The 27,763-nt window shown below is 35.0% G+C and overlaps 1 protein-coding gene across 2 annotated transcripts; it reads right to left on the bottom strand.

Moving 5' to 3' along the window:
• Positions 1–513: 513 nt before the first annotated feature.
• On the bottom strand, positions 514–27,421 carry LOC113509526 (cholinesterase). 2 transcript variants are annotated; one of them, XM_052894191.1, is made up of 16 exons: positions 26,723–27,421; positions 25,574–25,723; positions 24,546–24,683; positions 23,434–23,580; positions 19,464–19,620; positions 18,248–18,459; positions 17,125–17,295; positions 16,350–16,551; positions 15,527–15,714; positions 13,960–14,252; positions 13,067–13,262; positions 11,721–11,836; positions 10,449–10,484; positions 8,958–9,114; positions 8,172–8,359; positions 514–6,991 (listed from the first exon to the last, which is right to left on the bottom strand). In XM_052894191.1, exons 1-15 carry the CDS (start codon positions 27,023–27,025, stop codon positions 8,198–8,200), a joined length of 2,628 nt encoding a protein of 875 aa, XP_052750151.1. In that variant the 5' UTR covers positions 27,026–27,421; the 3' UTR covers positions 514–6,991; positions 8,172–8,197. The 2 variants fall into 2 exon arrangements, with proteins under 2 accessions (XP_052750151.1, XP_052750152.1); XM_052894192.1 differs by lacking the exon at positions 10,449–10,484.
• Positions 27,422–27,763: the final 342 nt, after the last annotated feature.

Here is a 27,763-nt window from a genome sequence, read left to right as displayed (position 1 = left end):
CTGATATATTTTTAATTGTAATAAAAAATATAATAAAAAGTTTTTATGCCAGTGAAAAGTTTTGTTGGAGTTTCCAACACAAACAATAGGAACCTATAGTTACTTTGTTATGTAATGACTATATTTTATCTGCGACTTTGCCTGCATGATTTTTTTTAATGGGTGATAATGGAATGGTAACCCCGCTTGCGCTATCCGTATACACTGGTGGGACACCAGTGAGGGATGACAGGTGAGGATGAAGCAGGTCAGTTAGCCCACCGTAATCTAACAATAAATTAACCACGATGGCTTCCAGGGGGAACCACGAGGAGGTCGACCTGATATAGTAGGTATATTGCTAGCAATGGGGCTACTAATCCCTATTACTAACAATCCTCCCCCTACATTTGTTATATTACGTATCTGAAAGGATGAGGGATATAAAGGAAAGCAAGTTGAAGGAGGGTCACTTTTGTGTAAAATATATTTCTTTCTATTATACAGTTTTTTTTTACAAAAATAAAATCACTATTTAAGAATTCATTTGTTTTTAATTTCATTAAAAAGTATACTGTACAAAGGCAGTTTCGTTTCTTTTAGTCACATTTTTTTTTTAAATAATAAATAGGTATAACCCTTATATAAATTAGAGGCACTCTTTAAGACATTGCACAATGTACGGACGGATAGACGATCACAACATTTATTCTTATAAATATATTTTTTTTTACTTAATATTACACTTAAACCCTAAAGCCCGATCAGAGAAATAGAAATATTGCATGGAATTTATTTTACTGGCAACACTGTAATTTTTCTTATTGGTAAGACTATACTAATTGTTGCCATATAAAGTCCGAAAAAACAGCATTTTTATATTATCTGATCGGACTTAATTACAATTCGTAGTATTGCTAAAAAATTTACTTATACACTAATATTTTTAAATTTGTTCAGGTTTGGTTATAACCAATTATGTATTGAATCATTTATGTTATTTTATATGTTTACAAAGTTAAAAAAATATATAGAAATAAATGTTCAACCATAGACAATGCTGTTTTTATTTATAAAAAATGAAAATCTTTTTTAAAAGTATATTTTTTGTCCATAATAAATATTAATACTTCATAATAATTACATACCTCAAAGGTAACATAAAACGTCTAAATAATAAAAATTCACAATTGAATATGACCTATAATAATGGATTTATAACCTATGCAGAGATGTAAAATCATACATAAGCATGCGGTAGTGAAAACGTACTAGAAATTTTGTTTGTCATTTATTTTTAAACCTAGTTAATATGTGAAGCACTTAAATTTTTAAAGGTACATTTGAAAATCAGGACCGAATTATAATTTTTTTTATATGAAAAAGAGAGATATCAACAAATTTATGTGTCAATTTGACATCTGCCAAACGAACCTAATCCGGTGCAACTTACAATTGATAATTACTTTTAAATTTTTAAAGGTACATTTGAAAATCAGGACCGAATTATAATTTTTTTATATGAAAAAGAGAGATATCAACAAATTTATGTGTCAATTTGACATCTGTCAAAACGAGCCTAATCCGGTGCAACTTACAATTGATAATTACTAAATATACCTACGTCTAGTTTAAAAATCAGTCTAATATAAAACTAGGTAATGGTATTAATAAATAATCAGATGTCAATGACTGAAATATTACGAACAAATATGAAACGCACGTGTTACTTCGGCGACATATGTATAATATATAAAATCAAAGACAATAGGGTCGATTCTAATGCGCCATTTATTTACTCTTTATTGCACTACTTAAAGAATTATATTCGTAATATATTATGTACATTTAAAAAGCGGTTTCATTGTTAAAGCGATCTATTCCAGACAACCTTTGGGTAGAGGAGAACAGAAAAAGGCGGTAGCTATTTAGCACAATATCTATTAAAAATTCAATAAATGTATCTCATAAACTAGTAATTTTATTTGATAGTTTCGTGAAATTAACGTTTTATGGAGCGTCATAAACTAAAATTATAAAAATTTTGACATAAATCTATTAGAAAATTAGCTGTATTGGTCCTTACAGTAATAAATTCTCTGCGATATCATATCGTCATAGTCGTAGAATACTGACGGATCTGTATATGTAATATTCGTCAGATCCGTCAGTATTCTGCGACTATGACGATATTGGAATTTTAATTTTAGTGAAATGGTGCTTCAGAATAGACCCCAGTGTACATATACTATATAAGAGATATTTTTTGCAAAGACAATGTTTGAAAACAGAAAATTTTTTTAGTATTCCATATTAATAACGCGCATGTAGTTAGTTAGTAAGACAATTTTGTATGTCGTTATTTCCACCCAAGTCTTCAGAAATAATTCTCGGTTACACTGGTTGAATTTCATTTAGTATATGTTGCAAACTGGACAGTACAATGCAAAGATATATAGAGTTAAAAATTACTATAAGTTAAAAAAAAAACAAAACTAGTAAATGTTAGCACATTACATGCGATAGAGTGAGACAATTTGTTACGTACTCGTATGTACGTACGTAACGTATGACAAAACTAATTGGAATGTTGTTATGTCGTATATTTTAAATAAAGTTTATGAAAAGCACGACAGAAAAAACTGTGAAGTAATTTAAGAATTAAATTGGGATTTGATCAACAAAATATTTTATTGACTATTTTCCTTAACATTTAATTGAATTCGAAAAAATACTACTTTAACTTTTAATGCCCTAGATATAAAGTTCATAATTATTAATGTAAATTGCTAAATTGTTTTTAAAATAATACACTCCTCGCAAAAATTAAGGGAACATAAAAATTTTTGAAATTTTTGGGTGATTTTCAACAGGCTGTATTTCAGTGAAAAATAATCGTACAGGAAATTTAAAAAAAGGGTTTTGAAGCTTGAAAACTCTAGTTTTCAGATTTTTTGGTGAAAAAATTTTTTGAGCTCCGGTTTCCATGCAATTCTTAAAGCTGAAAATAATTTTTTTCTAAATTTTCTAGGTTTCGTTTTTCACTCTATGGGCATGGAAAAATTTTTTCGAGCTACTCCATTGTATAGGTCTCTTAGCGTGTTTATTCAGCTTCAAAAATCGCTTTGGATGGCTCAATTACGACCATTTGTCTCCGAGATATCGAACTTTCAAAGTTCTTTTCAGCTTTGTTTAAGAATTGCATGGAAACCGGAGCTCAAAAAATTTTTTCACCAAAAAATCTGAAAACTAGAGTTTTCAAGCTTCAAAACCCTTTTTTTAAATTTCCTGTACGATTATTTTTCACTGAAATACAGCCTGTTGAAAATCACCCAAAAATTTCAAAAATTTTTATGTTCCGTTAATTTTTGCGAGGAGTGTATTTGTAAACAATTTACATCTAACGGTGGAAATATATAATATAAATAAACCATATAATTGTTACTAAAAAAAATCGTGCCAATTAAGTTATTAAAGCTGGTCGTATTAATGCAGTAATAATTTTTTTTTTAAATTATAAAAATTTGCAGTATGGAATTTTTAGTTAGAAAAATATTACATTCTTATAGGATTAAAATGTACTTACAGAGTTATTCTTATAATATTATTCGCCCATTATACAATTTTAAGTCTCATGCTTTAATAACTCTCACTTGTCTCAAACCTGGTATCGATTCTGTGGCACCATTCATAGCTTAAATATATTTTTTAAATAAGTCTCAAGTTTTCAAGTTACGCAAAAGTACAATTTTATGGACCATCTTAATCTAAATTTATAATAATTTTGACATAAATGTACAGTAGAATCCGGATTATCCGAATATTCGATTATCCGGACAAGACAGGACGACTCTAATTCCATATAGTTGTTACAGTTGAAGCGCATCAAGTCAAAGATTAATAACTAAAATTATTTCCAACAAAAATTTTTAATTACATAGGTATTAAGTAATCCATTATCTTTATAGCTTATTATTAAAAAAGAAAATTAAAATTTAATTATTGTTCGATTTCATTTTGAAAACGATTATCCGGAATACCCCTGGTTTTATTTGATTCGGATAATCGAGATTCTACTGTATTAGAAATTTTGTTATTTTCTGTGATATCAAATTGAAATTTTAATTTTAAAGAAAGCATTAGTGAATGGTGACACAGAATTTTTTATACATCCTTAGAATGGCAAACGACCCACCTGATGGAAGGTGGTAACCGTCGCCTATAGACATGAGCAGTACCATGGGCATAACAGAGTATACTGTTTCACCCATGATACCCCTCATGCGTTGCCATTCCTGAGGACTCAGTGCTATTTCTCTGTACCCTGTAAATTCACTGTCAAATCCCGCCCTTCAAACCGAAACACAGCCATGCAAACACAACTGCTGCACGGTAGAAACACGAATGGGACAGAGGTGCTCAAGCAAACGACTTTTGTACAAAATTTATTAGAGACCAGCTCAATATTGGAATTACAGTATTAATTTATCTAAAACTAAAATGGTTACAAGATGATGGTAGCTGCATAAAATATCAATGTTGGTAATACTGATTTAATCTCTGATTAATTATATAATGAAATCCATCCTAAAATGTTGAATGAGAGAACTAAACTCTAAAATATTTTAAATATTTTACCCACATTATTAATTTGCGAACAACAGAATAATATCGATGGTTGATATTCGATATCTATATATTGAGTTTTTCTGGACCCATTGCGATTCGCCCATACCAGTTAGATACCTATACTCATTACGAGCGGGTTCTTGTAACTACAATATATAGCAGAATATCGATGGTTGATATTCGATATCTATATATTGAGTTTTTCTGGACCCATTGCGATTCGCCCATACCAGTTAGATACCTATACTCATTACGAGCGGGTTCTTGTTACTACAATATATAGCAGAATATCGATGGTTGATATTCGATATCTATATATTGAGATTTTCTGGACCCATTGCGATTCGCCCATACCAGTTAGATACCTATACTCATTACGAGCGGGTTCTTGTAACTACAATATATAGCAGAATATCGATGGTTGATATTCGATATCTATATATTGAGTTTTTCTGGACCCATTGCGATTCGCCCATACCAGTTAGATACCTATACTCATTACGAGCGGGTTCTTGTTACTACAATATATAGCAGAATATCGATGGTTGATATTCGATATCTATATATTGAGATTTTCTGGACCCATTGCGATTCGCCCATACCAGTTAGATACCTATACTCATTACGAGCGGGTTCTTGTAACTACAATATATAGCAGAATATCGATGGTTGATATTCGATATCTATATATTGAGTTTTTCTGGACCCATTGCGATTCGCCCATACCAGTTAGATACCTATACTCATTACGAGCGGGTTCTTGTAACTACAATATATAGCAGAATATCGATGGTTGATATTCGATATCTATATATTGAGGTTTTCTGGACCCATTGCGATTCGCCCATACCAGTTAGATACCTATACTCATTACGAGCGGGTTCTTGTAACTACAATATATAGCAGAATATCGATGGTTGATATTCGATATCTATATATTGAGGTTTTCTGGACCCATTGCGATTCGCTCATACCAGTTAGATACCTATACTCATTACGAGCGGGTTCTTGTAACTACAATATATAGCAGAATATCGATGGTTGATATTCGATATCTATATATTGAGATTTTCTGGACCCATTGCGATTCGCCCATACCAGTTAGATACCTATACTCATTACGAGCGGGTTCTTGTAACTACAATATATAGCAGAATATCGATGGTTGATATTCGATATCTATATATTGAGTTTTTCTGGACCCATTGCGATTCGCCCATACCAGTTAGATACCTATACTCATTACGAGCGGGTTCTTGTAACTACAATATATAGCAGAATATCGATGGTTGATATTCGATATCTATATATTGAGTTTTTCTGGACCCATTGCGATTCGCCCATACCAGTTAGATACCTATATTCATTACGAGCGGGTTCTTGTTACTACAATATATAGCAGAATATCGATGGTTGATATTCGATATCTATATATTGAGTTTTTCTGGACCCATTGCGATTCGCCCATACCAGTTAGATACCTATATTCATTACGAGCGGGTTCTTGTTACTACAATATATAGCAGAATATCGATGGTTGATATTCGATATCTATATATTGAGATTTTCTGGACCCATTGCGATTCGCCCATACCAGTTAGATACCTATACTCATTACGAGCGGGTTCTCGTAACTACAATATATAGCAGAATATCGATGGTTGATATTCGATATCTATATATTGAGTTTTTCTGGACCCATTGCGATTCGCCCATACCAGTTAGATACCTATATTCATTACGAGCGGGTTCTTGTTACTACAATATATAGCAGAATATCGATGGTTGATATTCGATATCTATATATTGAGTTTTTCTGGACCCATTGCGATTCGCCCATACCAGTTGGATACCTATACTCATTACGAGCGGGTTCTTGTTACTACAATATATAGCAGAATATCGATGGCTGATATTCGATATCTATATATTGAGTTTTTCTGGACCCACTACGATTCGCCCATACCAGTTGAATACCAGTTGAACCCGCTCCTAATATTCATTAGGAGCGGGTACTTGTAACTACAATATATAGATATTGCTATATATTATATTACCTATTCTTATCACAGGAAACCAAATGTAAAGTAATTCAGACTGTCTCTCAACTTTCAAGTTGAAAAATTAGAGCAAAAGAAAAAAGAAAACAATAGCTAAAAATAGTTTGTAGGTAGTTTGACGTTTTTATGAACAAGGGGGTAGATATTTCTAATTAAATCAGTTATCAAATTTAATGACATACCTATATAATACACACACTGGTTTCATTTATTATTCAATCACGTGCTAACGTATCTACGACGCCATATTGGGTAAGATTCATCCTGTTTGTAACGTGCGGTGTATAGCCATGTGAACTCAGCCTTATACAGTTTGATTTATCCTGAAAAAAAAAGCGTGCGGTGTATTTTATGAAGTTTCAGTACGTATCTCATGAAGTATGTGCTTGTAGTACTATTATAGGATAATCCTGGAATGTGAGGCTGTGGCCCATCAACGTTTAGAAATCCTCGGAACGGTGAGGTCGCTCCGTGAGGCCTGTGAAGAACCCAGGAAGCTTCTGCGCTTCTGGGCGGAGTTAGGTTGGCTGCACTAGTCACGACTCATACGCACAATGGCCCAAGTGAGAGGCTAAGCGCGGAAAATGGAGTCTTTTTCACATTCAGTACTATTATAGATAGATACTCTTTATTGTTTCCTCGATAAGATTACAATAGTAAATCTATATATATATATATATATATATATATATATATATATATATATATATATATATAATTAATGCCACTTTTCGTTGTAATTTTATAACACAAGAACGGGCTCACCTATCCAAACCAAATGTTTAGGCTTTGTTCGGACTATTTAGTAGATGGTTTATGTGAAGTTTGCACAAAATCGGTTGAGCGGTTCTTCATTTATCACATTTTTTGTAACAAATGAATTCAATAAACGGCGGATCATTTTGTTAATGGGGATTTTTGTGTCAAATTCAAACTTTTTTTAAGATGGGGATTGTGCTGTCAAATTGAAACTTTTTTCAGTGTTGACAGTACAATTAAAATAGCTAACAATTAATATTTTTTTTTTGTCTGAACAAATTAATTTGATGTTATTTTTTTTTTATTATTTCACTTTATGCGTAGCGAAGCACGTCCTGGGCCGCTAGTTTATTATAAATACAAACAATTACAAGAAACTAGTAAAATACAGGTGTGTGTGTGTAGGTGTATGTATATAAATATAATAATGAGTAGGGATAATATTTATATTATTATATGTATCACATCTCCCATATTTAGAACTAACAAAATTTTTCATCGTGCCTCCCACCAAATTGTTTATAATTACTCCTCTCCATCCAAAGGTTGCCTGGAAGAAATCGCTCTTAGCGATAAGGTCGCCCATTGTTTTCTCATTGTGATTATTTCTTGTAATTATTTATATTTATAATAAGTTTACTATTGTAATCTTTTGGAGGAAACAATAAAGAGTATCTATCTATCTATCTATCTACAGGTATCAATAAGGTATAATAGTAAGGTACAGGGCGAGGATGTACTCACCAGTAAATAAGGGCAAGCGCACACTATCAGACGGTGGTTTGCGGCACGCCTCGCACGATGTGCGTGCGACTGCGGGCGCGTGGTAGTGGTTCGGGCGCTCGGGACACCGAAGACTCTTTCAGCGAGATGGCCGAGCCGGTGGACGCTTGCGATGCTGGCCGAGTTTGCAGCATCGACGGCTGACTCGTCTGCAACATATCTCTAGTTACAATCTAGTTCTCTGGTAACGAGGGGTACTATGGGTATTACAGGATATACTGTTAAGTTCACGGTGCTGTACATGTCTATAGGCATCACTTTCCATCTGGTGGACCGTTACTTGTTCGCCATTCTAAATATTATAAAAGAAGTAGCCGTCATGTTTAAAATTTATTTATCTTACATGCCCGTCTTTGGGTCACAGACTTTCAACTCGATCGTTCCAATGATTTCGGTGCAATTTAACTGGGACGGACGCAAACGCATGAGTGATCCTATAAGCATTTAGTTTTCTTTTTTGAGTTCTGGAATCCTAAAAAGTCTTTCGTTTAAGTTTTCATCAATTTATGTTAATGAAAATTTAAAAGAATAATTGAATCGACTAAAATATTCGCTTATTATTAAGAGAAATGATTAATTTTATTTTTTCAATTTTAAATAAATAAAAAATTCTACTAATAAGTCTATAAAAGGCCGGCAGCACACCTGCAATGCCGCTGGTGTTGTGGGTGACCATGGGCGGCTGTAGTCACATACCATCAGGTGAGCTGCAGGCTCGTTTGCCCCGTTGTAAAAAAAAAAACTAACCGCTTTGCTTATCGTTGTCTGTGGTGTGATCGGCCGTTTGATGGGCACGTCTCTGTACTCGTAAATGTTGTCTCTGGAACGCATCGTGTTCTCTATGCCCGTGTCATCGCCCTCCGGGACCATAAAGATGTCTCCGTTGTAGTATCTGTCTGTTTCTCTAATGGGGAATAAATTTTAATTTTGTTATTGAATTTAGTTACTGCTGAAAACTAGTTTTAACGTATTTCAATAAATATATTAACAAAATAATAGTGATATTTTTTTTTTATACAACTTAGAATGGCAAACAAGCTGACGGTCCACCTGATGGTTTGTGGTAACCGTCGCCTAGAGACATAAGCAGTATCATGGACATAACAGAGTATACTGTTTCGCCCATGATACCTCCCATACGTTGCCATTCCTGAGGACTCGGGTGTTATTCCTCTGTATCTTGTAAATTCACGCCATATCCCACCCTTCAAACCGAAACACAGCCATGCAAACACAACTGCTTCACGGTAGAAACACGAATGGGACAGAGGTGCTCAAGCAAACGACTTCTGAAATGAAATCGCTTTAAAAAATATTACATAATATTTTGCGAAACGAGAATCACATTGTCAATATTTTTTGTCTATGATATATTCGACAATTATGTTTTACTTTATGACAAATATTCTTTACTTATTTCCCAATCCTTCGAATTTACTCCCGTATTGTTCCTATTTTGTCATAAACGTAGTTATTGTTGTTTAACAAAACAAAATATTAAATTGTTAAGTTAAACATTTCAGTAATTTAACATTTTAAGTATATCAATAATTCACAATTCAGTTTAATAATTGGTTTATTTCTAAGAATAGCCATTTTATAACAAAGTGCTATGAAATAAAACTAGTTAATTTTTATCTGCTTTTTAAAATAAGTAGTTTTATACTAGCTGCTTATTAAGTAAATTAATTTAACTATATTTTAAGATAAGCAGATTTAAAATAAATTGCTTTTAAAATAAACACTTCAATAATTAAATGTCTCTTGTAAATAAAGCGATGGTATTCATGGACGTGCACAAATACCTCTCACCTTGTAATATAAACTCACTCATATAAAAGCGTACACATACAATACTAAAAATACCAAAATGCAACTAAACAAAATTACATCTACAAGCCTCTATAATAGGCATGGGTAATATGGAAACCGATCCGTTCTGGAGATCGATGGGAGAAAAAAGGTCATCACTCATTTCGATATCGCCTATATCGATTGGATATCTATTTTCGAATACGTTAAAAGTTTGTTATCCAATATTATTTTTTGGACAACATACTTTTAACATAACGGATATGTTTTGGACCAGTATATAGATATTGTAACTAAAATATATAGTTATTGCTATATATTACCCACTCCTACTCTGTAACTATAAGACGAAACAAAAAACGTTCGCAATATAAACCGAAGCGAAATAAAAAAAAAAAAAATTTAAACCCGCTAAAAGTCACCTACATGGCCGGTAACATTTTCCATTTCGGTGGCAAAGCCCTGTTGTGAAAATAATTTTGTCATTAAAATCGTTATATAAAATATTTGTTTTAATTAATTTAAAATTTAAATTTAGACTATCCCGACTCATAAACAGTAAGTCGTGAGTTCGAAACTGGCCAGCAACGTAAATATTGAATATATAAATTGGAGTCCCATATCCGCACTGATCGTTTCATTTGGGACGTTGTATGTTTGAAATGCTGTTGCCAATCCGCTTGCCAAGCGTGGCAGCTACTGGAAAAACTCCCTTTATGGGGAAGGCTTATGTTCAGCAGTGGACAGTTAATAGCTGAATTGATAATATGTGAAATACCGCAGAGAAACTAAATCCGAGAGACGGTGGTAGGCTTGTTCACATAAAAATATTGTTGGACGAAATATGACCATTGTTCAGTATTGCATTCATTACAGCGTTCTTTTATGCCACTTAGAATGGCAAACAAGCTGACGTCCCACCTGATGGAAAGTAGTAACCGTCGCCTATAGACATGAACGGTACCATGGACATAACAGAGTATACTGTGTCAACCATGATACCCTTCATGTATTGCTATTCTCTTGCTATGGCTGATATATTCACCTTGCTCCGTAATCACAAGGATAACTGATGATCAGAACACATCAGCTGTTAACTGTCCAATGCAGAACATAGGCCTCCTTCTATTGGGAGGTTTTGCTAGGAGTTGCCACGCTTGACAGGCGGGTTGGCAACTGCAGTTAGGCTTTGGTGATGTTTAAAGAGGGACGATTCTGCCCATTGCTCGATCATTAAGTTCCCTTAGTCGCCTCTTACGACACCCATGGAAAACGAGAGGCTGGCTCCTTCTATGCTGGGACTACACGGTGGATGATCCTTTACTCATATGAAAATAGGGAAAGGTGTCCAATACCTACTTATTAGGGAGAAGAGATTGTTAGTAATGAATATTTTAGTTTTTATTGCTAGCAATTACCCCTGTCAAGTCGACCTCCACACAGTCACTCTGGGACCTGTCGTGATTAATTCCTAGTAAACTCATTACGATATGTCAACTGCCTTGACTACATCGTTTCATCTACTGGTACCCCTCTATTGTACGCCATAAGCATAGGTACTCTATCTTCGTGACAGACAGTCACCCCCCCCCCTAACATGCTGTATTTATAAAAATGAGATCGCTTGTTCCTATTACAGTGATAGACAGCCCTCCTTTCTATATGTCGGGTGTGAAGATGCAGCGTAGTGTGTGTTACCTCTTGGCGTTCCTCCAGAGCATGCAGCAGACGACGAGCAGCACGATGAGCACGATGCAGGCGCAGCTCACCGTCCAGAACGCGATCTGCAGCGGCTGCTTCGGCTCCCACCAGAACTGCGCAGGCGCATGACAAAATTGTTTAAACATTTAGTAGATAAAGAAATGAATGAATCACCAAAAATATTTTTGACATTGTAATTGAGTGTGTTTATATTCGATATTGTAACGTCTTTTATAAATACTTAAGACAATGGAAGTCATTGAACTATCCAATGAGATACAGGCTCGGCAAAGTTTGGTGGCTAGTACATCTTACTAAATGTATGTAATTTATTATTCAATAAAAACAGTTATTACCATTGTTATTTTTTAAATTTCTAGACAATTTACATCTCCCCTCTTAAGGAGAGGAGATGGCAAACTATCCCTCGGCAGAAGCACAATCGACCAGGGTTCAGGGCCCCAGGGAGAGAAATCGCAGCATCTTTCCCGGGAGTGAGCCGCCTCGGAATCCCAACCGTCTGAGATGATGCTCCAGACTGATTGGGATAAGACCGTTTACCGATATAACGATTGAAATGATTTCGGTGGACGTCACCCTCCACATTTCGGTCACCTCGTGAGCCAGGTCGAGATATTTGATTGTTGTTATATTGTTGTTTATTTGTTATATATATATATATATATATATATATATATATATATATATATATATATATATATATATATATATATATATATATATATATATGAATGTCAAGGAACTACAGATTATTGTTCAAAATGTATAATATAAGTTTGAATAATTAAAAAAGTCACTTTATTATTTAACAGCTCTAATACCAAAGGATTGAAGACATTTGTATTTTTATGTCTACTAGCTTTTACCTGCGACTTCGTTCGCGTTTCCGGTATATGTTTATTGATCAGGATAAATATTAACCTATTTCTTCATCTGAACATAAGTTTCCCTCTTGAAGAATTTTGCCAGTAATTACCACGCTCGACAGGCGGATCAGCAACCACAGTTAAGCTTTAGAGATGTTTTAAGAGGGACGCTACTGCCTATCCTTCCTACGCTTTCTGTTTTTACCTAATGGTTAGCTGGTAGAGCATGCCATATGGCATTAAGCTCGCCACTTGTACAGTTTTATTGTGCAATAATGAATAAATAAATAAAATAAATAAACAAATATCCTTCGCTGTCCCTTAGTCACCTTTTACTACACCCACGGGACAGGAAAGGGTTGTCCATTCTATACCAGGAGTATACGTCCAAAAGATTATTATTAACACGCCACCTAAAGTAAATCATGAGTAATAAAAAGAAAAAAGAACATTTACCTCAGTAATAGGTGGGTAAGTAGGCACTAGACGTCCAATGACAGTTGGCAGGTACATTGTCCAGAATGCGAGTTCAGTCTGCCGGTAGTTGAGTTGTATGGTGGAGTTGTAGGTCGTATTGAGGTTCAGGTAACGCAGTTGTCCAGCTTTCGCCATCTCGAAGTGGACGCCGAGGATGCGGGATCTTGTTGGGTTACTGCAAAATATTGTTATGTTTTTACTGGTTGACTAATAATCACATCAGTCGTTGCTTGTCCACTAATGAACACAAGGGAACATAGACCGGGAGATTCCATAGATAGTGGCCATGCATGGCAGGAGGAATGGAAACTACTAATGTGGAGTACTAGTCGATATACCCTGTCAGGTTGCCCTCCCCGTAGTCCACCCTGGAAACCATTGTGCTGAATTCCAGGTGTATTTATTACGATGGGCTAACTGACTTACTATTTCATCTTGGTTTATCATTCCTCACTGAAGCCCCGGCAGCATATACTGTTAGCGCGGGCGGGGTTACCATTCTATTATCATTCATGGAATCCATTGCGGTTAATTCTGTGAATTTACTGGGTACGGAAGAATAATACCCGAGTGCTCAGGAATGGCAACGCATGGGGGGGTATCATGGGCGAAACAGTATACTCTGTTATGTCCATGGTACTGCTCATGTCTACAGGCGACAGTTACCACTTTCCATCAGGTGGACCGTCAGCTTGTTTGCCATTTTAAGTTGTATAAAAAAAAAAAGATTAATTCATCACATTGGACTAACTGACCTGACTTCATTCTCATGGATACTTTACCAGTGTAAATTAATAGTTCAAGTAGTGTTACCATTCTATTTAAATCAGGAAAAAAAAAATATCTCCACTCTTTTAACACATATCACATACCCGAATCTCGCGAAGTCCGAATAAGCCTTCATGAAGAAATGGCTCATGTTCCTATCGTTGGGCGTCCAGGCCTGTCGCTCGATACGCTGCTTCACTGGGAAGAACTCCTGGTCCATGAAGGGCGCGCCCGTTAGGAAGTAGTGCTCCGTGTCGTGCGAGTACTGGCGCCACTCCGGCCACTTGAACGCTTCCACTGTCGTGTTTAGTACGTACATGTAGACCGGAACGTTTTGCTCGAGAAGTAATTTCACCATTTTGTCAGTCGGTGCGCGGTATAGGAAATCGGAGAGGAGCTGTGAATAAATAGTATTTAACAAATTAGACATAGAAAGAGATAGATAGATCGTTGAGAAGATGGAAAGATATTTTTATTTTAATGGATGATAATGAAATGTTAACCCTTTCTGCGCTATCGATATACGCTGGCGGGGCACCAGTGAGGGATAATAAGTGAAGATGAATCAGGTCAGTTGGTCCACTGGGACGAATTCAACAATGAATCAATCACTATGGTTTCTAGGAGGAACCATGTGGAGGTCGACCTAATAGGGCTATCACCATTACTAACAATCCCTTTTCACCCCAGACGGTAAGATATAGTCAGCACCAGAAATAGTACTTCGACACCCTCTAAACAATGTCGAATAATATCTACTCAACATGATTAGTGTTATATTTGAGAAAATATTGTAAAAATCAAATAAAATAAAAAAAAAAATGATTAACCTAAACTGGTTCTATATATTGTAGTTCCAATATCTATATATTGGTCCAATAACGGATATATTAAATATTAGTTGCTCAATAAAGAATATCTAAATAAAGAACCTGAACAAAATGACTACAGTTATCCAAACAGTACGGGCGATATTAAAATGAATGAAGATTTTTATTCTACCATCAATATCCAATTATAATATATAGATATCAGACCGATACCGAAGTTGTTAATACTATAGGTGATATCGCAATGGATGATGACCTTTTATTCTACCATCAATATTCAATTATAATATATGTGGGAAGTCGTGGGCGGAAAATCAGACTATATTCAATTTTTATAAATTTATTTGCTCCACAGCTCTTTTACAGGATTCGAATCGTAACGCCATCTCGTTCCATTTATGCGTCGACCAATCATACTTGTATCATGCATCTCTTTCCCTCATCATCTTTACTCTCATTACTATTCCTTTCACATACCTAGAAACATCCAATCCCACATATATAGATATCAGACTGATACCGATGTTGTTAATATTATAGGTGATATCGCAATGGATGATTACCTTTTATTCTACCATCAATATCAAACTATAATATATAGATATCAAATCGATACCGATGTTGTAAATACTATAGGCGATTACGCAATATATGATGACCTTTTATTCTGCCATCAATATCCAACTATAATATATAGATATTAAACCGATACCGATGTTGTAAATACTATAGGCGATTACGTAATAGATGATGACCTTTTAATCAATGCTTAGAGGAATCAGTAACGATATATAGATTTTCGACCGGTACTGATATTGTTAATACAGTTTCAAGCACTCACATGTATATACTGGTCCCGGATGGCGCTGATATTGTGCGGCTCGGGATGGTAGGTGTACATATAGCGGATGGCCTCGTACACGCCGCGCGGGTTCAGCGTGTAGTTGTACCGCAGTACCAGCTCTGCCACCTTCTGGTTGAACCAGCCCTCGCTGATCTCGTATCTTGGTGCCAACGAGTCATTGTTGTCTGCAAACATTATTGGATTTTTTTTGTATTGCAAATGTAATCGAAAACAATTTTGAAATGCTAATTGCATTAGGGAATTTTAAAATATACTCGGTCGATAAATTTAACCTCAAGACAGCTCGATAGGATTCAAACCCTTTTCTCTCAGCTTTTTGAAATATACTAGGGAATATTTTAGAAAAAAAAAAATAACACAACGTCATCTAGTTCCGCGCTAAGGAACGCTTGCATTAAATTTTTGTTTCGTACACATTATGGGCAGAAAAAGCCACAGTAATATTTATACTATATGGAGTTCGAATCTGGAACCATCAGTAGGTTTTTTTATACATGGTGATGGAATGATAGCTCCGTCTGCGCTAAAGGTATACGTTGGCGGGGCACCAGTGAGGAATGATAGGTGAGAATAAAAAGTCAGTTAACTTATTGTGATGAATAGATCTGGTAGTCAGCACGATGGTTTCCAGGAGGGATCACGTAGAGGTCGACTTGACAGGGTATATTGATAGCAATAAGACTGGTAGTCCGCATTACTAACAATTCCTTCCTCCCTACTATTGGTAGGTTAGACAATATAGCCATGCATTAAATAGTATTTCTTTATGTCTATGTAATCAAGGTTCAAAATCGCTTACAAATGTAATAGGCGGCCTCTTGAGTGGTCACTCCTGTCATATACTGCAGAGCTGGGTTGAACTGCCTTCGTTGTATGAGATCCTCGGGTGTCAAGTTAAGGAAATGCCAATCACGCTCCCTCCAACCCTCGTACCACTCATCACCAGGGAATGTGAAGTTGTTCTCGAGCACTGGACCCCAGGGTATGAAGCCGACTTGTGGCTGGAAAAAAACATCAAATGGTACATTAGACTATGGCTCATCTTGTTGAACATTGTAATATTAGCACCACATGTTGAGTCACCGATCATTCACGATGGTGTCCCTATACATCAAATTGCAGACAATTTACAACTTCACAGTCACACAGCGCGGAAGATCGGTCACTATGTCAACGTTACGCTGAGTAATGCTCGTACTCGGCGTCTGTTTCATCGAGCGTCGATCTTCAGTCGGCGGAAGATCGGCCACGCTGTCTAGCACGTTTTCTTCTGCGATGCGCCACGCTCTGCGGCTATCCGAGTTTCTAAGTCTTCATGAGATCGAAGATAGGCGATCAATTCGTTGAATTTAATAGTCAAATCGTCGCCTATAGACTTGACATGAATATTATAGAATAGAAACCTTGGAAAGTCTATTAATGGCCATTTTTTAGGAGTAAGATGTTTTATGCCTTCATAGCTTGTATTTTTTACTGTCATTTCCCACTTTTCGAATCGAAGACCTTTTAATATTGAAAAAAAAATTGCTTTTTAAAAAACAAGATTTTTAAATTATAATATTTAGAATGTTTACCTGAAATTCAACGTTGCCGAGCTCATAGAAGCTTCGGCCCTGGCGGAGACAGTTGACTAGTTTCCACGAGGAGTCTATGGGGCAGCCGAGCAGCCGACCGAAGACTAGAGATGTGTTTTGCACTCTATACTTGTCCTGAATTAACGCCCAGTCAGCCATCGCCGAGCCGCTCTGGAAAAGTATGTAATAAAATCATTAGAAATGTATTAAAATAAATTTATCTTAATTTTATGTGTTTGGGTCTTTCAAAAGTGAATGCCAGTTGTGCTTTTATGGATACCCTGCCTGCTTTAATGGTATACGCTGGCGGGGCACCAGTTAGGGATGATAGGTGAGAATGAAAAGGCAGGCCAGTTAGACTATCGTGATGAACACACCCGGAATTCAACACATTGGTTTCCAGGAGGGAATTAGACCTGACAGGGTATATTGCTATTTTTTTTATACAACTTAGAATGGCAGACAAGCTGACGGCCCACCTGATGGAAAGTGGTAACCGTCGCCTATAGACATGAGCAGTACCATCGACATAACACAGTATACTGTTTCGCCCTTGATACATGATGATGATATAGACTCAGGTGTTATTCCTGTGTACCCTGTAAATTTACGCCATGTCCCACCCTTCAAACTGAAACACAGCCATGCAAACACAACTGCTTCACGGTTGAAACACGAATGGAACAGAGGTACCTAAGCAATCGACTTTTGTACAAAGTCTCCCTTTGCTAGCAATGGCACTGGTAGTCTGCATTACTAACAATCCCTTCCCCTTGTTTTGTGCTTTGGAGTTTAAGTACAGCTGTTGTCTAGTAAGCTCTCTGGTATCAAGCAGAAATACCCTCAATAATTCATGTACCCTCAAAAGGGGTAAAGCTGAAAATCAGTGTTTTGTTTCTTGAACAATGTTCCACGCTGAGCTTCGACCTTTTTGTATTGCTGCAGGTCACACATAATAACACAATTTTATAAATCTTAATGTTGTTTTATGTATTACCTATTCTTATGAACATGTTGTGTGTGATTAGTAACAAACAAATAAACGATATATCTATCTATCTATCTAAATTCTTGATATCAGAGGGCGCTATCTTCACAGGAATAATGGTAATATAGTACTAACCTGAGCAATGACCCTGGTCACAATATCCCTAGTTTGCGGCGCGACAGCCAGGAGACCAGCTGACGCGGCACCAGCTCCAGGACCAAAGAGCGTGATTGAAGATGGATCACCGTTGAACGGGGCGATGTTATCATACACCCAGCGGAGTGCCATAGCCTGGTCCAGGATACCATAGTTGCCTGGTGAGTTCTCGTCAGCAGTCGAGAGAAAACCTGTGGAAAAACGTGGTATTCTTTTAAGGGTATGTTCTAGCAGTGTAACTGAACATTTTATTTAAGAAACATGACAATAGACAAAATAATATGTTTAACTAGCTGTTTCCCGCGGCGCTGCTCACGTGAATAATTAACCTAAAGTTAAAATATGATATATAACTGATCTTCATAAAATTTCAGTTTATTCAACTGATTGGTTATTTTATGTGATTCTTTAGATTGATATCTTTTTTATTTATGAACCGATTGAAATTAAACAAACACTAAATGTTAAGTGGAGCAAACCGCAACACATTAGTGGAACTGCATTCAAATCGGTTAAGCCGTTTCTGAGATTAGCGCGCACAAACGTACTGACAAACAGACATACAAACAAAAATTTTAAAAATCATTATTTTGGATTCCATTGCATTCACAAAGCCCCTTATAATAGTTTTTCTTATACATCTCCCATGTACAGAAAGCGACAAGGTACGATTTTATTATATGTATTGATTGATTGATGATTGCAAATGACAGCTAGACACGCTGTATATTATAGGAGAACTTCAGAACAACAGGACGTTGTGTTTATGGGCCCTTAACCTTTTCACAACTTGCGAACGAAGATTTTAATAAGTATATATCGTTCCAACTTTCCGAAAAAAGCGACTTTGTTAACACATACACGACAAATATATGTATAAACAATGATAATTGATTAGATGTTTCATTTTTACTTTATATTATAAACCTTTTAATGTAGAATATAGAATTGATTGTTTCAGGTACATTTTGCTACAAATATTTTTTGCTCCGCAATAATAAACGTTCAATTTCAATCGTTAAAAAATAATATGGGACTAACAAGAAAGAAAATTCTATCGATTACAATAAAAATTTCAAAAAATCCGTTCAAATTTGGCAACGTATGTGCGTGATATAGTAGCAGACAAAAAAAAAAACAAGAAATCGATAAACGCCTTTGGGGTGTTGTTTAAAAAAAATTGCATCATTCTTACCGAGAGCTCCGAGCCTATAATTCATCGAGACCACCACAACATTGTAGAAGGCTGCGAGCATGTGCCCCGGGAACAGATTGGAGGCGCCGGACATGAACTGACCGCCGTGGATGTATACCATTACGGGATACTTCTGAGCAGTCGAACCGGCCTCCGCCTGGGAACAGAAATGTATGCCTTTATTAATCTGTTATATATATCCACACACACACACACACACACACGCACGCACGCACGCACGCACGCATGCACGCACGCACACAATCACGCACGCACACGCACACGCACCCGTACCCGCAACCGCACCCGTACCCGCACCCGCACACGCACACGCATACGCACACGCACACACATATACACATATATACACATAAACATACACAAATTTAAAAGCACACATACGACAGGAGAGACTAAAACTGGAAGATGAAAATAGAACACGGGAAAATAGTACTACGGGATTGTATTAAAGTAAACATTATTTTATGACGTTTTCGAAACATGCATAAAGTAGCTATGATTATGTAAACCGCTATTTATAAATAAGGCCTCGACAATTAGGTCTGGGGGTAATAAATACATAATAGCGGGGCGACGCTGACCGCTATTGTCCCATGTGCGTTGGATCCAGTACATCTGATAATGACTGGAATAATAAATTGAGTGCGGTGTTAGTTAAATTACATAGGCGTTTTATTGTATTTATTAACCTTCATACCAAAGTGTGACAATGGTGGTAATTCCACATATGACATTATGACAATTTTAAAAAACAATTGGATCTATTATATATTTATGACCGTCATATAAGCCTGTTCAATGTTCACACTTTTAAGCTTCCGTCCCGTGTGCAACCTTAATGGTCCCTTTTTAAAATGTAAAAATGTCTTTACATTTACAATTAGTATACTAGCGGCCCATCCCGGCGTCGCACGGGTGGACATTTTTAACAGATTTGTATATTTTACATTAATTTAAGCTTAATGCTTCCACGCGTTCCTGAGAAAAAGGGTCTTGATACACGGACAGACAGAGATAGAAAAGTGATCCTATAAAGGTTTCGTTTTCCTTGGCACGGAACACTAAAAACGTGTTCAAATCAAACATAACGCGGACTTCTTATTTTTTAACACTGTAGAACGCAATAAATATTTGAATTCAAAATTCGAACGAATTTTTTTTAACGGATCTCATCGAATGTGTTATTATTTTTTTTTTTTAATTTAAAAAGCGAACAAAGGGCGAGGCGGCCGACTTTGTTCCCGTTTATTAGTCAGTAGCTCCAATTAAACTTGCAAACGTAATCAAGCTATGATTGCACAGGTCACTAGCCTGCAACGTTTCATTAGTGAACGCCATAATGGATTTAATTGGCGGAATTCGTCATAGGCCGCTTGCATTTTGGCCAGAATGACATTTGTTGTTTAGACGGTAGAGTTTAAATTTTAGATAGTGAACTTTATGCCGTTAACGTTAGAAGCTATATTTAGGTGTGTATTTCAGTAAAGCTTCGATGGGCAAATATCTGTTGGTACCGAACGCGTTATCAAATAATTGGTGCGAGCGGACTGAGTGTTCGTTAATTATTGTCGAAGACAATGTTACGATGATATTCAAAGTGATTCATTAACGAATTTGCCAACGGTGAAAAGGCAAAATGTATCTTAATATAAAATTACTAAATACAAAATCACTAATTACTCATTTAGTACATTTTACAAGATAGTAATAATTTAAGATGTTCCATAAAATAAAAAAAAAAAAACCTATTTCAATCATGACCAAATTAGTTTAAAAACTAACGTATTGAAGCGATTTTAATACAATTTCCATGGGAGTAATCTAAAAGTAAATTGTTTCATATAAAAAAGAATTTTCCAAATCGACTTATAAATGATTTATGAATTATAACAAATATAAAAAATAATACGACCAAATTACGAACCTTTTCTTTTTTGAAGTCGGTTGAAAAAACAAAATGAAAAAGCAAAATAAGTGATTATTTGGTAGCACAGTAAATACTATTATTAATTATTATATTATATAATAATATAATAAATAAATTACACTAAACTCACAAGATGCACCACATTACAACGCTACAGATACACACATACACACACACACGTATAGAGCTATGAAGCATAAAAATATTATATATGTAGTAATATATATGTGTATGCATATTTGCATACACACACGCAATAAAACGGGATGGGGTCTCAGCTTTCTTTTTTTCAAAGGTTTTTGGACGGGTTGTTTGAGAAAACCGGCAAATTAGCCGAGAATGAAGTACATAATAAATAATAATAGTAGTACTCTGATACGATGAAACGAACTGTTTCGCCGTGCCATAACAATATCACATCTTTTATATATTGTTTTTTGACATATTTTATATCAATAAAAAAAAACCGAAAACCAAAATTTATGAAGTGTAAACCAAAAAGATTTCTGTGTTCAGACATTTTGTGATTTGGGTAAATCTTCACCAACTGTTCTGATTAATTTAATAAATATGTACACCGAAACGAATTCGTTCCTTAAAAATATTTTAGTTTTTTCTTTTTTTTTATATACCAGAAAGGTGGCAAACAAGCAGACAACCTCGAAGAATTTACAGGGCACAGACACACACCCACCTGAGTCCTCAGGAATGGCAACGCATGGGGGGTATCATGAGCGAAACAGTATACTCTGTTATGTCCATGGTACTGCTCATGTCTATAGGCGACGGTTACCACTTTCCATCAGGTGGACCGTCAACTTGTTTGCCATTCTAAGTTGTATAAAAAAAAAAAAAGAAATCTTAATATACGCTTTTTGATGAACCTCATACTGTAGTCTCTAGGGTAAACCGCGGCAGAGAGCTCATCCTACAGCCTAAGCGTTCGTGAGAGAAAATTTCTCTGCAACCGCACTGTATGTGACCTTTTAGGATCAAACGTGTGAGGATGAACTCTCTGTCGATGGCGAGCGGTGCGGTGATAAAAAGTGGCTGCAGACATCATTTCAAACATTTTCTCAGAACACAATCCGTTATACAAGTGGTAAAACACAAAGGGAGACAAAGTCTAGTCTTAGACATAAGTCCTTATGGACACGATACCGATTGTAGGCCCAAGCCTACAATCGGTATCGTGTCTAATCGTCAACAATTCTCATAGAACGTGAGTAAATCCAGAACATTGCCAGAAGATCTTTTGAAAAAGCTGTGAAAGCAGTTCATCATCTTCATCATCACTTTTGATCTCTATCGTCGCTTATTTGTGTTATCGTATATAATCTATAAGTAGGTATGTATGTTTTATGATATATATTTGTATATTTATGTAATATTTGTTTAGTGTATTCATGTATGTATATTTATATAATCATAATTGTATGTGTTGTGATTTGTAAGTATATCAATACGTACGTGTTATAGTAGATACCTATCAAGTATTACGACACACCCTCAACGGCGATCGGATCGGACCACCTAGCATGACGCAAGAAGGTGCGCTACCGAGAAAGACACCTGCGTCCAGTCAGCATTTCAATTCCCGCAGCAAAAATACCCATTTCCTTTATGTTTGATTTGATATAACTTCACTTACTGATCACACATCGATCTGAAGACACTTATTATTGTAATAATTAATTTTAGAATTAAATTTAGTTATATTTATAAAATTGGTTTTTTTTTTGGGTCTTCCGCCAGCGACTTCAATAACTTACGTGTAAATATTTATTTACAACAATTTTAATTTTTTTTATTGTATATTTAAATTTCTGTTTTGCCAAAAGTTGACTGGGAGAGAATGCTATATAGTAGTCCGCCTTTAGTACCAGACATTTTTTGTAATGTGGTAAATAAAGAATAAATAAATAAAAGATCATTGCACAAATAGAAAATAATAATAATATTACATAACATAAAAAGCACAGTTAAATTATCAATTTTGAAGGTGGTTGAAAAGATACTTACATTGGGTGAGAATATGTTCAAGTAGAGACAGTCTTCGTCCATATCGCGTACGCCTTTCGTGGCTCCAGTGAACCGTACTGGCTGCGGGCACGCCGGGCCCCAGTCTACCGCTTGCATTAACTGCCAACCAGGGTGTTGTCGGGGCGGCTGTCAAAATATTGTTTTAATAAAAAATAGAAAATACCATGCTAAAGTTACACATAACATGTAGATAGAGTAATGAGGAAATCTTAGACTAATCTATGACGATCAAATATACCGTGTACCATCTAAGGGTCTCTCGGACTCTCCAGAATTGGCATGCATGCATGAGATGAGTTATGAGAATGGATAAAGCAAGAGACGTATGTAGGGATACAAGACTTTCGCACTCTGTTCTCTCTGTCTACACCGCAAAGGACTTTGCGTGAAGATAGATGGTAAAAATTAAATGCTTAATGGCGAATAAATGTTTATTACATCAACATAGCTTCAAGACTCTGGAATGCACTGCCTCAAGAAATCAAAGAGGCTAGCTGACTTGCTTTAATCCTCATTTATGTCTCATTGGTGTTACGCCAGCGTATACTGATAGCGCAAGGCTATACCATCTCATTATCAACAACAACAAAAAAGTTAAAATTCAGTAATATTTTACATGAAGGTCAAATTATTAATTGAATGTGTATGAGTTAAAAAGAGTGCAATTGTTACGGAAATATTACAACACTAGCAAAAGTGCAAAAGACAATATGAAGCGGTTACCCTTTGTTGCATATGTCATTGACACATTTACATATCTATTGTGTTTATATTTGAAATAATTATTATAAAAATATATTATTAAAAATATTGTCGCAAAGGGAACATAACGGTCGAGGGATGGGCAGCAGCATCCTTCTTAAGACATAACCAAAACCTAACTGTGGCTGCCAACTTGCCGGTCAAGAGTGGCAACTACTGGCAAATCTCCCCTTATGGGGAAGGTCTATGTTCGGCAGTGGACAGAGAATAATAGAATCCTGTGAGATTACAAAAAATCAACAGAGAACAATTATCCGAAGTCTTTTAAAAACAAATGTATTAAGTAGACACAACTCATAATGATCTTTACTTTTATTAAAAGAACATACCTTGAATCTTCCTTCTAAAACTGGTGGTCTAGCATACGGGATGCCAAGGAAGACTGATACTTCTCCCTGCACCCTCTCCACTGCTGATAACCATGGTCGGTAACCAGAATTCGGATCAGGATTGTCATATAAATATACCTGTTAAGAAAATATAATTTAAGATTATTAAGTATTTCACAAAAATAATGGATTACTTTTAATAACATTTCCATGAGATCAATCTGAAAGTATATCCTTTGAGATAAAAAGAGAATTTTTCAAATTAGTTTATAACTGATGGAATTATAAGGTAATAAACATAAAAAAAAACTGAGAACCACTACTTTTTTTTAAATCGGTTGAAAAATATTGATGATTTTATTTTATTAATATTATAAATATGAAAGTCTGGACATTTACTACTCAGTCATCCTTAAAATGATGAACAGATTTGAATGAAAGGTGGAAGGAATTCTTATGGGCATTACTATTATTTTAATATGAAGTAAATTCACATTGCACATTGATTTAATTGGGTAAAAAGTAGACTGTGTCATTCAAATATGACACATAATAAGATAGCATCATAATTTTCACTATTAATTTAATTTCCCGCAATTTAATATTTAAGTATAAATCATACATTATTATAATAACAATAAAAGAAAATCTCATTATACTTTAAAAATTAAAAAAAAAAAAAATATAGAAATGCACTCGAATTCATTAATGAGTGGCCATAACATGAATGTAGAAGTGAGCTCAATTGGAGCAAGCACAAAAAAAAATTAAAATCATTCTAGTTACTTTTATATTTAAAATTAATTAAAAAATGGTGTAATAAGATTAATTAAGGTTGGTGACATACAGGAAACTATACATGTTGCAAGTATCCATAGTATAGTGTTTACTATCAAAAGGGTCACATGCATATCATACGCACAATGGCCCAAATGAGAGGCTAAGCATGGAAAATAAAGTCTTTTTCACATTCACAAGGGTCATATGCTCATTTGCTATCATAGTAGAATAAAAAATGTAAAACTTACTTTAAACCCCTGCACTTGTCCAAAATTTGTAGTAACAAATATATTTTTCTTTAATAGTCGTGAGTCTCTCCTCTCTTTTCCCTGAAGGTCTTCCCTCCAACCTCCCAGCACACCAGGGAACAGTGCATCAGGATTGTTTGGATCTCGATTCTGTAACAAAATTGTTTTAAATAATTGATAAATAAAAGTTATTGTTTATAATGGTAGTTGTGTCATTCGGGAATGCTAGGTTTTTTTTTATGATAATGGCAATTCTGCCTATGCTAAAGATACATGCTGACTGGTCACCAGTGAGGGATGATAGTTAGCCCATCATGATGAGTAGACCTGGAATTCAGCATGATAGTTTCCATGAGAGGACTATGTGGATGTTGACCAGATTAATCCTTTACCCTAGTTTGAAAAATAGTCCTATGAAGTTAACAGAAAAAAAAGAGAATTAGAGTTTGGACAGAATAATATTTTATTTATCAAGCTAGCTTATTTAGTAGTGTATTTTGTGCAAGTAGTGAAATTTTCTAGAACATGACTAGACAGAAATTGATACTTTCTATCAGGTAGATCATCAGCCTGTTTACAATATTCAAGTTTAAATAAAAAAATATGATGTATGGACAATAAAGCCTAATTTACTATATTTAATGTGAATAGGATATGTCTCATCTGTAAGATTTCATTAATTATGGGCCATTAATGAAATTATTAATATTTTTTGCATATTCACAATTTACAGCACAGATAGTCAGGCACCATTTAATACTATAAAACATATTTATAATATTCTAGGTTGAAAAAATGTCATCCATCAACAGCTCGATCTAATCATTTTAATTGATATTTCAGTTATCTGAGCTTAATATGAGAATATATATTTGTTTTAATGTAACTGAGAAGTTACATTAAATGAAATATATCAAGTGACAAAGGTTTAGAACCTTTTTTTAATGTAATTATGTATGACACAGGTACTTGAGAGATTCAGTTCTTCAATTTCACATATTTAACACCAATCTACCAGTATGTAAATCATAACTTATTTATAAAGAGTAAAAATCATCAGTAATGTACTCTTCATAGAGTAGCTGTGGTGGCTTGAGCGAGAGAATGACATAAAATTGTGAAATAAAGACATTTTCTTTATATACTTACAATATTATATTTAAACTGTTCATCCAGTGGGTTTGTCTCTATCGGATTGTAAGGAAATCCTCCTGGCTGGTTTATATTGGGGTTGTAAGGGTTGTACCGTGTAGGATTTATCCCATACCTCCTATTATTGTACACATATGTCCTGTAATCAGTGTCACCCGGGCTAGGAATCCCGGTGACACGGGATATTTCTTCCCTGGAGTTATAAAACTCGTTGTTTATCTCACCATTATAAAGGTCTTTATTTGACTGACTTCGAACACTTGCACACAGTAAAACTGTTAAAAAACTATTTTTCAACATTTTCTCATGACAATAGACTTTTTAGTCTGTCTAAATGCGATTCGTAATAGTGAATCATCGAGAAATGTTCATAGAATGTTTGTTATTTTTTATGACATTATCGTATTAAATTTTATCACTTTTATGAATTAAAATATGTTTATCAATAATAAAATAACGTTTATGTTATATTATATACACTACACTTGTTTATTTACTAAAAAAAATCTTTATATTTTTGTAACAATGAACGGTACACGGTCTGAATAGAACGAATTATAACAATGTACTAGATAATGTTATCTGTAGGGCTCTATTCCTTATCTTGTACTTTATCACAGTATTCGGAAGGTTTATCTATTAAAATCAATGAATTATCAGTAAAATAAAACGCGTAGCAGGCAGGCAACGCCCTCGGATTTTGTTTATTTTATCGTTTAAATTTTTTTATTCATCCAGCGTATCTGTCACTGTCAGTTGTCATTTTAATGACATTTGGTTAGAGTTGACATTACGGTAGATTCTTAGATGTCATCTTTTAAAAAAATTTGTTTCTACCTATTTAAAAGATTTCGGAATAGAATAAATGGAACACAAAACTTTAGGACTAAAAAATATTTATAACCCCGCGAATTTCGTACCACTTAACAGACGATCTTTTAATCTTTTAGTTGTTTTAATACTTATTTTGCTATTTGGGACGCCGGGGCAGCTAGTAAGATAAAAAAAGAAAGTTCATAAGTCAACAATAACATTATT

The sequence above is a fragment of the Galleria mellonella genome, unplaced genomic scaffold, assembly GCF_026898425.1.
Source record: "Galleria mellonella isolate WM207_F2 unplaced genomic scaffold, CSIRO_AGI_GalMel_v1 utg200, whole genome shotgun sequence".
NCBI lineage: Eukaryota > Metazoa > Arthropoda > Insecta > Lepidoptera > Pyralidae > Galleria > Galleria mellonella.
Note: the sequence above shows the minus strand (reverse complement) of the source record. Positions and strands in the feature narration are given on the sequence as shown.